This window comes from Coenobita brevimanus, chromosome 44 (assembly GCF_032717465.1).
Source record: "Coenobita brevimanus isolate Jiangsu-jjx chromosome 44, ASM3271746v2, whole genome shotgun sequence".
In the NCBI taxonomy this organism is placed as follows: domain Eukaryota; kingdom Metazoa; phylum Arthropoda; class Malacostraca; order Decapoda; family Coenobitidae; genus Coenobita; species Coenobita brevimanus.
Window position 1 is genome coordinate 50,579,724 of NC_136997.1, and position 11,768 is coordinate 50,591,491.

The 11,768-nt window shown below is 41.3% G+C and overlaps 1 protein-coding gene across 1 annotated transcript in view; it reads left to right on the forward strand.

Moving 5' to 3' along the window:
- Positions 1–11,418, forward strand: part of fmt (phosphatase 6 regulatory subunit 1-like protein fmt) — a 47,141-nt gene extending 35,723 nt beyond the window's left edge. Inside the window, exons 15-20 of the mRNA XM_080271072.1 lie at positions 1,543–1,625; positions 1,972–2,181; positions 2,945–3,054; positions 3,323–3,722; positions 6,640–6,738; positions 11,049–11,418. Coding sequence (XP_080127198.1) covers positions 1,543–1,625; positions 1,972–2,181; positions 2,945–3,054; positions 3,323–3,722; positions 6,640–6,738; positions 11,049–11,235 — 1,089 coding nt within the window. The 3' untranslated portion in view covers positions 11,236–11,418. The remainder of the gene's footprint in view (positions 1–1,542; positions 1,626–1,971; positions 2,182–2,944; positions 3,055–3,322; positions 3,723–6,639; positions 6,739–11,048) is intronic.
- The last annotated feature ends 350 nt before the right edge of the window (positions 11,419–11,768 follow it).

Here is an 11,768-nt window from a genome sequence, read left to right on the forward strand (position 1 = left end):
AAGTTTCAATTGAACATGTGACACTGGACAAAGGTCTGTGTTTGACATGAAATCCTTGCTATGACTTCACCTGATCCATAGATAAGGCCGTGTTCACACCAAATGCTTGCAGGTGAGAGCAGTTGCAAGCAGGTGTTTGCATCACTTATTATAAAAAAAAGGGTGGGGGGGCTATATGTATAGGTTACAGTAATACAAAAGCCACACTGATGCTCACCCATGCCAGCAAGCATTTGGTGTGCATGCAGGTTAAGATGAGTGAGTGAGCACATATTAAGGCTTACAAATGTACATTCGAAAGCAGTGCTCAGTATTTCCCCAGCAAACAAAACCCTGGGCCGGTAATATCTTGTCATTTTCCATGCCCTACACAGTGTCTCACACTGAACTCGTCCCTGCTCACACCCTCTTTTGACATTTGTTTTGCCTTTGACCAAATCCACATCAAATGCATTCAGGCACGGATGGGAGTTTTGCATCACTGTTACCCATAGAAGTTCTTGTCTGCACCCACACATGTCTGGTGGGACCATTTGTATGTTACAATGATGCAAAACACCCGCTCACACCAGCAAGCAATTGGTGTGGACATGGCCTTAACCCGCTGCGTGCCAGTGCCGTTTTAACACAGTCTGACATAATTTTGCGGTCAGTGCCAGTGCCGTTTTAAAACGGTTTAAAATAAAAAACTTTCATAGTGACCGCATTTTTCAAGATTCACAGGTAAAAATTGGCAGGCATGTAAGTTAACTGTTCCTCTACCATCCCCCGGGCTGTCAAGGCCATACACTCACTTGCTCCCCTCCTCATGCTCGCTCTGGCTCACTCTGCCTGTGTGCCTTATCCAATGCTGTACATAGTGAAGGCATTTTGTAAATATTTTCATGTAAGTGTAAGTTGTAAATAATTTCTTGTAAGTGTAAGGACTATATAGTGAAGTCAAGTTGTTAATACCTTCTTGTAAGTGCCAGGACTGCACATAATGAAGTCAGGTTGTACCTATCTTCAAGTAAGTGTAAGATAATGCATTCACAGTGAGAAAGACATGCAAATTGTGATAGATGCTGAAGTAATAAGTAATCAGAAAAGTGTACTGAACATTGCTATACCTTCCCAGCATAAATACCTGAGTATACCTTACATAGAAAACGGCTTTCTCTCGTGTACGTGGTGAGCGTGAGAGAGCGGCTATACCTGTACACGAGTATGCAGGACTCGATAACTCATTTCCAAGCCACGATGAGCATTTTAAGGGCAAAATTCGTTGTTTCCACATCAAAATCTACCATTTTAGCCAGAAAAAAAAAAAAAAGGTTGTAAAATGGCCGGCACTGGGGTGACCCATAGGGCTAAAAATAGCCAGCACACGGCAGGTTAAAGGGAACGCACTGTTCATTGGCATTGGCTTTACCTACTGGAAGGATTACTGATAACTGCATTCAAGTGTGTGTTAATAAGGGATTTCAGTGACCATATGTTAGCTTATGCTGTAAAAATTAAAGGCGTCAGTTTTATATATATATTTTTTCCTTTGACCTTCAGGGTTTTAAGGAGATGGACATGGATGTAATTGGTGACTTCCGCTATGCTGATGATGAGTTCAAGGATCCTGATGACAATCTAAGGTATGTTAGAGGCTAAGAATCCCTCAGTTGTCTTGAAGCACTTCGCTGAAATATTCAATTGATTTAGTCTTGCTGCTCCCAGACACAGCAGAGTGATCCATAATTTATACTCTCTAGTCAGTTGCATTTGTTTGTAATTTGGGAGCAGTTCAGTCCCAGGGGTGTTGTTGATTATCATGATTATGGTTTTGGATGAGGAGGTAGAGGATGGTGATGATGATGATTGTAGGTGGAAGAGAAAGATGGTGATGATACTGAAAATGGTTATTATGGTGCTAATAATTTAAGAGCAGTAAGATGATGGTTATGGTAATGGTATACTAACTACTGTAATACTTTTCTTCAGTGGTCCCCTACAACGGCTGACCACCCAGTCCCTAGCAGTCTCAGGGACGGGTGGATCCCAGGGTGGGCAGGGTGTGGAGGGTGGGGGTGAGTCGGTGGTTGAAGATCAGGACTTGTTTGAGGAGCTGTGTTCCGCCCGCTGTCCCGACCCGCACCTGGAGGATATCTGGACTGATGTGGAGAAGCAGATCACCTTCACACAGCCTCCAAGGTTAATTATGCACTCCTAGATTAATTTAAGGTGGGATAAGTTCAGTTCAGATAAGTTAGAATGGATTTGTTTTGGTTGGATATTGGATTATGTTCATTTATTTTGCATGTTATGTTGGTTTAAGATAGGTTGAAATGGGTTAGGCAAGATATGATTAAGTTAGGTGTGAATTAGATTAGCTTAGCTTGGTCTGTGTTGCATTGAGTTTAGTTGGAATTAGTTGGGCTGCAATTGGTGAGAAGGATATCTGGATGGTCAGGGAGAAGCTCATTACCTTCACATTCCCACCAAAGTCAGATTTCTCGTCCTGGATTGAGTTAGGTAGGACAGGGTAGAGTAACTGATTAGGTTAAGTTGGTAAAGTTCCATTGAATTGGGTAGGAATTAGGGATGATTTTGTTGTTATTATTAGTACTAGACTCCTTCGAATGTGATGAACACCGGACTGAAGTTACTGTTGTGCAGTCCACCATCTGCCTTTCAGAAAATAGTGAAGGAGTTGAGGAATACTTGTATAACTGGGTATTATGAGCCACCCAGGTATATCAGTGCTCTTGAAAACATCCCTCTCTAACACTTGATGATAGGGTAATGGTTTGTTTTTCAAGAGTGAAAGAGCAGAGGAAAGTAGGATAGGGAGGGAGTTGAAGGATGTTTGTTTAATCTGGTACCATGAGCTGCCGTGTTATGTAAGTGGTAAGTGACTCCACATGAAGGCTTCCCCGTGTAGCTCCTGATAATGATAATTGATTTGCATTTGCAGCAGTGAAAAGGCAGAGGAAGCTGGAGGTGGTTCAAGTTCTGAAGAAGACGAGGAAGATGATTTCAGCAGTCTGCGGGCGGGTGAGACCAAGATGGAGGTGGATCAGGATGGTAAGTTTGATGGTTGGATGAGGCCAAACCAGTGACACTAATTGAAATGGGGCATTTGATGTACAGGGATATTGTAAAAAGCTGTTGTTGGTAGTTAAAGCATGATGTCTAATTTTGATGTAGTTAGGATACATGTTTATCTTTGCATTAATGCATTCAAGCTGTATGGTATGTTAATTGATACTTGATTCATTATAAGAATAAATGTCATGAAATGGCAGCAGTTCAGGAAATGTTATAGTAATGTTGATGCGTTGTGGATTGGTAGATTGGGCAGAGGTGTTTGACAAGCGTGGTGGTGGGGATGAGGGTGGTTCTGGTGCCGGCGGGGAGCCAAACAACCCGTGGCAGTCGGCGCCTCTGTCTGACACCTCGGACAACAGCGGCTGGGCGGACTTTGGTGCGTTCTCAAGCTCCACCTCGACTGACCCGTTTGACAAGCCGTCCTTCACCCCGGTGTTCAGCAATGTGTTTAGGGCAGATGGCAGGGTGCCCCAGGACCCCCAAGGCCAAGCAGTCTTCTTAGAAAACCTCCCTTCTCAGTCATCCAACCAAGAGGCCTTCAAAGCAGATTTCTCTAGCGTCAATTTTGATGCTGCGTTTGAGGTGCAGAGCGAGGGACAGAAGCCTCCTCCTGCCTCCACCACCCCCACAAACCCACAAACCAGGTGAGACTCATGTCACGGCTGCACTGTAGACCAGTGCTTGGATTCACAGACCTAGGTATTGGCTGTTGTGTAACCTGATTTGTACACGTCCACACAACTCGAAACAGAATTAATTTGATTCCGTTTTGTATATATATATATATATATATATATATATAATATATATATATATATGTATAATATATATATATATATATATATATATATATATATATCATCATTCGTTTTTAAAGGCTCCAACATGCTTGCATGCATCGGCCTAGGTCACCTAATGGCGGCTCTCCATGCTGCACGATCCATTGCAGCCTCCCTGTTCAGTCCCTTAACCCTAAGGTCACACTTAATGACCTCGTCCCATGTCTTTCTTGGTCTACCCCTTGTAACCCCACCGCCAATATTAACACTTCTCACCTTCCTCACCCAATTATCATCACCCATCCTCTCCACATGTCCAAACCATCTCAATCTACCTCTCCTCATCACAACACCAATACACTGCAGTCCCATCCTACCTCTCAACTCTTCCATCGTGAACCCAGCCCCCCAGACCTTGGACGCAGGGACGCACTACACATCCACGTAATCATTGTCATTTCTGTACATCTGAGCCTGCGAATATCCTCCTCCTATACAGTATATATATATATATATATTTATATAATATATATGTTCCGGTATATATAATATATATAGATAGATAGATATATAAAAGTCAGCACAAAGAATGTATTAACATTTGCTTGTGTCCAGTTCTCTCTATCAAAATAAATTTGTCTGGCAACAGTTAGAATGAAATCCAGAGATGAAATACCAGTCATTTCTGCATGTCAGGTAAACTTTTGTGCTGGAGAGAAGATGATAATGCTGTGGCTTAGTACGGAGGAATTTCCTAAATCGTGGTCGTATGGGACAGGGCACATGCTCCAATTTGAGAATTTTGCAATTTAGAAGTAACTAATGGGAAAAATTAGTTATGAGTTTGTCATTTTGGAAAAGTTTACCCCCTTAACTCCACACCAACATCAAACTGGTCACCAACAAACTCTAACAGTTTGGAAAGGAAATTAGTAAATTATTTAATGGAAATGAACAATATTTTAAGATTCTTACATGACTGCGACTAACAACATTGCGTGATTGGACGCGGGACGGGGGTAGGGCTTTATGGATGTACTGTAAGTTAACTTTGGCTTTTCCCCTTCCTCAAAGAAGTTGTAGGCTTAGGAGGTTTATGATCGACCATGGTAAAATGAGGTCCCTGGTGGAAACGTCTCTTCCTGCACCGATTCCCCTTTAATGAACTCCTCACTCACAGTCCACTCCACCTTACCCCCACCCTCCCAGAGAGAGAGAGAAACACACACACACACACACACACACACCATTCGTGCAAACATAGCATAACAGATGTTCAAGAACGCATCAGTAAACCTTCATTTTCAAGGTTGTAGTCACGAGTTATGTATAGTTTCCATGAATTACAGACCTTGCAAACTGTCACATGATGTTGCCGCATATTATGAATTCCCTGTTTTGAGGTGTGCGATTTAGGAGATTCCTCTGTAGTAAGTTGTTTAACATTTCTAGAACTTATTATGTAATAAAATTGTCGAGTTGTGAGATGAGCATGGCAAAGTATCGTAACTTTAGTTATGCCTTTACAATAGCTAATTTATGTTTGAATTATGTAGAATGCATGCCAGGCTGTGTTAAAAGAATCTTATATTGTTTGGAATTTTGATTTACATTTACTTATTGTGTTTCCAGTGAAGTGAAGCTTGAACATTGTTGGAAGGACACAAGTCAAGAGTGAGAGCAGTGGAAATGAGTTATTTAAGAGGAGCCTGTGGAGTCACATGGAGAGACAGGCTGATGAATGAGGATATAAAGGAGCATTGTGGTGTGGATGTGGATGTGATAGGAAGCATTATAAGGAACACACTGAGGTGGTTTGGCCATGTGGAGAGAATGGAGGGTGATAGACTGACGAAGAGAGTGTATGTGAGTGAGGTGGAGGGGGGAAGAGGGAGGGGGAGGCTGAGGATGAGATGGAGGGATGGGGTGGAGAGGTATATGAGAGAGGGGGGTGTGAGTTGGGAGCAGGGCAGTGAAATGGCGGGGGACAGGGCAACTTGGAGGCAATTTGTATGTGGCCACCCCAAACGGGATTGAGGCATCTGGCAATAGATAGATAGATAGATAGAGTTTCCAGCATAAGTCATAGGTGAGCAGTCTCTGAAGAATGATGAACGATGGGCAATGGTGGACAATGAGGATGTTAAAGATGCCTGGAGAGAGCATTATAACAAGTTTCTGCAGTGGCTAAGTTTTCATCAAGGAAGAGAAACTTCCTGCCTTTTTGGTAAACAGGAAGGCAGGGAGTTACTATGCAAAATAATGCTCTCACTCAGGTCCCTTGAAATTGATTGAAAACCTACATTCTATAAGTGGATAATGCTACTCTCTCACCCCATCCTTGAGAAGGGAAAAAAAGCCATGATAATGTATTGAGAAACACCAAGTGCAAAACGGGGGCATAGTTTATTTGACATTCACCAAAGCTGGCTTCTTCAGGAATAAACTGGGCCCCTGTTCTGCACATGGTGTTTCTCTGTACAAACTGTTAAAGCAAATGCTGGATTCACAGTCATGATGAACCCTTTTTTTATGGAGAGGACTGGCACTGGGGAAGGATTTCTTCATGTGATGGTGTCCCTCAGTTAATTCCTTATGCTCGGAAATGAGGATAATGGACTGGAGGTGGCCACAGTTCACCAGATCCACCATCCAGATGAACCTGGACTCACACCAACAATATAGAGAGGACATTTAGTTTTTAGTTTGTGATTTGTGCTAAGTTTGCATGTGATTATTGATGTAGTAAGGTAGTAATGCATTGCATGACTTTGATGTGCAGTGATCAGGAAGGAGATGATAGTGAGGGTAAAACCAGTACAGAGGAGAAGGTGGAAGAGGAGGAGGAGAAGGAAGAGGAAGATCTAGCAGACAACTTCAAGTGAGTAAATTGTACCATCGTGATGTGCTTTTTTTTTTTTTTTTTTTTTACTTCTTAATATGCATTGTTGCCTCTAAATTCCATTTCTGTTTATGTATCGCTCTATCCATGTCTTTCTGTAGCCGGGGGCCTTATTCTGGGAAGGGGTGGCATCAAATGAATCACCTTGTCACATTGTCCTCCTCCATCAAGCTGCCCACTTTTCAGCCCACACACCCCTCTCTTGAGTACAGCCGCTTTCATAAGTAGGGATGCACACCTCCTCATATCTACTGTTGGTGAGATGTGTAACCATGTCACTTACTGCCGGGTGCACTGGCCATCAGTGTTCCAATAAGTGAGGGAATTTGTTCCAAATCTTACCAGCAATGGATACTGTAATACACTGGATGAGTAAGTGTGTATCATTTCTCCTGAACACGACTGTACCTCACCACCCTTTCCTTCCATCACATCATGTGTAGATTTCACCACCTGTGTAATTTCAGAGGTTAACTCAGTTTTTAGCTTCATGCCTTTCTTAAGTCGTTTCCAGTAAGATGGAATATTACCAGTTTTTAAGGAATAAACTAGACATTTTATGTAGTCATATCAGTTCCACAAATAGCATTGACATACTGCATTTATAGGCAACATCTTCCCTCTCTTTTGGGGTGAGTTAAGAGTAAGCAGAGATTTATGTGCATATCAGAAAAGGTAAAAAAATAGAAAAATAAAAATCAATGATAATGTTCAGTAATACATAAGTTTCACCATCCACTCCCTCAGTGTATTGCTGCTTTGGGTGTCTGCCCTTTCCTCTCTTCGATCCTTCCTCTTCTGTCTTTCTTTCCTTCATTCTTTCCCCTTCTTTCTGCCTATGGGTGGCTTTCCACTCTCTCTTTAATATGTCTTTCCTTCATTCTTTCCTCTTCCTTCTGCCTATGGGTGACTCTACACTGAGTGACCAGCCAAATGGTTTCCTGTACACCAGGAAACCATTTACTGTGCTGAGTGATAACCATATAACCAAATTATGGTGCCTGGTGGTTGAATGAGTAATTAAGGCACTCCAATCGGATTGAGCTGGTGCAGGGTTATATCCAAGGGGTGGTTGGGGTTTATTGTTCACTTAATGCCACTCGGGGATGAGTGAGGCTGGTCACTCTCACCTTCAATGTCAGGACCAACTTGCCTATCCCCAGGCTCCTATGCTCCTCATGGGGCAACATATGATTGGATGATTTTTTTTTTTTTTTTTTTTATGGGTAGCTTTTGAAAATTTCTATGGAAGGAAATATAAGAAGCCTTTAGTATTGCTGTGGCGGGAAGCACAGTCATAAGGGGCATTTGCAAGGATAACTTTGGGAGATTTCAGTGGGAGGAACCTTAATTATAGGGAGCTTTATTTAAGGGATGCTTTCTGTATGTATTTTTTAGAAAGCACAGTTATATGGAGGCTTTCCTTGCAAGGGTACTGGTAGCTTTTGAAGATCGTCTCTCTCTCTCTCTCTCTCTCTCTCTCTCTCTCTCTCTGTACTGTATACTGTATATATATAATTTCTGTAAGGGTAGCTTTTAGTATTTGTGGAGGAGAAATTCCATTGAGAAGCATTTTCTTGCAATGGTAGCTTTTAGAGATTTCTTTGTGAGGACACCACAGAGATAAGGAACTTTTCTTGCAATGGTGGTTCAGGTTTCCGTGGAAGTATGCCATTGATATAGGAGCCTACTAATACACAGGGTGCATACTAATAAAAATGTTAGTTTGTAAAAGTGACCTTGCTTGGTGAAGATGTGTGTGTATTTGTCTGGCTGTGTTAGAATTTCCTTTTTTCTGCCCTTCTTTTCCCACCTGATCCTCATGACTCGAATGTTATATTATGGTTACTGGAAATTTGGGTGTGCATAGTTATGGGGTAGGACTGAGTCTCCTTTGTTTCTAGTCAGACAAAGCCATCAGAACTTTCAAGGGGTATGGGATGTTTTGTCAAGTTAATGTTCATTAGTACCAAATGACCAAAGTTAGAAATAAATTGTTATCAATAATTCATTATTTTTATCTCTTCTATACTGTTGTTTAATCATTTATCATTTGTTCATGATTCTGTTTTCTTGAGTTTATTAAATACCTGTGCCTATAGTATAAGTATCCCTCATTTTTTTTTTTTTACCTCCAGTATTTTAACCTTTGTTCCTGAGTTTTTTTTTTCCTTGAGCATATCACAGTCAGTTATAAAGCCATTTCTCCCAGTATGTCATTATGGTGATTATGGTAGCATCAGTCAACCATGCAGCCAACCACCAACTATAAAGAACTTGTTGTATTTACCCCACACAATCTCCTCTTTTCATGTACATTTTAGGTGCTTTTTAACTGTTTCACTGTGATGATACTTTTTATATTTTGGGTATGCCACTGAAAGATTATTTTAAGTAACTTAGAATTTTTGAAATGAAAAGGTTAGATGTATTCTTAATTAGCCCCTTTAAAAAGTGTCATCATGCTGAAGGTTAATAATTTTCCTCAACACCATGGACATCATTCTCCAACTTATGTCTTCAAATTAGCTACTGCTCATTAACCCTCTAAGGACTGTATGTTTTCCTCATTTGCACTGCCAGTGTTGTTGTTGGGCTCCTGTGGATGTGAGCCCAGTGGAATGCAGGCTGAAGTTGCCCTTTCCCTACAGTCCATCATCTTCTTATAGGGGGATAGGGAGAGAGCTGGGGGACAATTGTATAACTGGGCATCTGTAGGGGAGGCGGTGGCTCAATCGGTAGGGAGGTGGCCTGCAGTCCTAACGGACCCACGTTCGAATCCCAGCTGGGGCAGGGAACAGTTTAAGGATTTGAATTTCATTAAATCAGGCTTTACTGATCTACCAGGAGACCCGCCGACATGTCGTAAAAATACCCCCGCTAATGCCAATACACCAGTCCTGTATGAAACAGCCCTAGCATGTATTCAATATGGACGGTGGGTGTTAGCACCAAAGTGGTGAAATGTAGAGGTGTATAGTATATAGGAGGACTGCTGGGCCTTGATAGCAGGCTGTGAAGCATATGCTCAGAGTCGAAAAAAAAAAAAAAAAAAAAAAAAAAGCCATATCTGTGGTGCCACATTAAGACATCCCTCTGCAGCACCAAACCAATGTAAGCTCCTTAAATACCTCAAAGCTGTTCTCAGGGGGTTAATGTAGCAAAGGATGGTGTGTTGTGAGGCTTGATGGTGCCAGGCTTGTATTTGTCAAATATTTTGATATATTTGTCACTTTGGCCTGTGTCATTCTTCCTGAATCTTGAAAGAACAACTATTACATCTGATATCATTGTCAGAAGCAGTGGATTGCAGAGCCAATTCAGCATACACTTGATAAACATACAGGCCTACTCGGATATCTGGCAGTGTTGCGTACCAATGGGAGTGTTTGGTCAGCGAGTTTGTCGGATATCGAAGCACAGACATAAAATTCATTTTTCCTTTCACATAAAAATAAAAATGAAAATCAAAAACAGCTTTTTCATTAAAATAAATTTCAGATGGATGGATGATATAGGCCATTAGGAACAAAAGATATCCAGGAGATAACCAGAAGCTGCCTATTCACACTTGAGACACATTAGTTACACACCCAGGTTAGGCAAGGGTTCCATTCTGGAAGGCTTTGTGGAAGTGTGGATTTGTGTGTAAGTTGCATTAACCTATAATCAGTACACACACACACACACTGATAAGGTACAGTCTGCTTATAAGTGAAGCAACTGCTTACACTCTTCTAATGATAAACTTATGTACACACTGCAGTGATAAACCTGTCACACTTACAGCATTTCCACAAGTTGAGATTTGTATGACCTGGGGAGTGTCAGTACATCATTTAAGTTTCTGCATGCCATTATGAGGGCCAAAAACAATACTTTTCTTCCATTACCATCCCCTCCAGTTCCACAGTTACAGATGGGCTTCAAGTTTTAGGCTGTGTGGCAATGCATTGTTTATATATTGACTGGATGGATGTCTTTATAGGAGACATGCCATGGAATCTAGACAACCCAAAACTAAAATCCTGCCTGTAAACGAGGAACTTCAGGGAATGTACACTAACCTTCACCCATAAGTACTGCAGGGAGTGGTGTGTTGAAGGTCTTATGTGATTAATGAATCTGATTATATCATATGTCTTTACTTTTGCAACTGTCCCCATAGATGTGAGGTGTGAACAGATGCACTGGCACCACATAAAACCTCCAACACACCAGTAAGTGAAGGTAGCTGTACAGTGCTCTGTACCTTTGCATGTTTACCTATTGTTGCACACTTGGTTCAGCTTTTTGGCTTCACGGGGTCTTATGCGGAGCTCTGGGGGTCCTGAGGAGACCGAGGACACTAGTAACAGCAGCAGCAGCAAGGCAGGTAGTACAGACACAAGCCAAGGGTGTATAGAGGGCAGCCAACAACCCAAGCAGGAGGAGAGTAAAGGAGAGCCTACTCTTGAACCAACCACTGAGAGCTAATGTTGATGAGAAAGGTACATGTCATTGTGTCTTTTAAGTTGATGTTTGTGATACCTTTGCAATTTATGTAGAAGTTTGTGACATTATGCTGTTTAAGTAGAAATTTGTGATATACTATTTACTCTATTGTACCTCCCATTCAGAGCTAATGTTGCTGAGAAGGGTGTAAATTTGTGATATTATTCCGGGTAATCTTTTGAACTTCACACAGTAATGTTAATGAGAAAGAAATTTGTTATGATGTTTGAGTAGAAGGTTTTGATATTATTTCGTTTAATCTGTTGAACTTCTCATAGGGTTAATGTGTTTGACAAAGGTACAGGTTAATGATGTTATGTCATTTGATAAGTTTGTGATATGTCATTTAATATGTTGAATTTCCTTCATAGTCGGTGTTGTTGATGATATTATATAATTTAATTTTTTGCTTTGGCAGTCTCAGTACAGAAATAAGGTCATTTATGATTTTCTCTATGATCAAAATATAATTGTCGTTTCATTGCGTTTCATTTTGAAGGCTCCAACATGCTTAC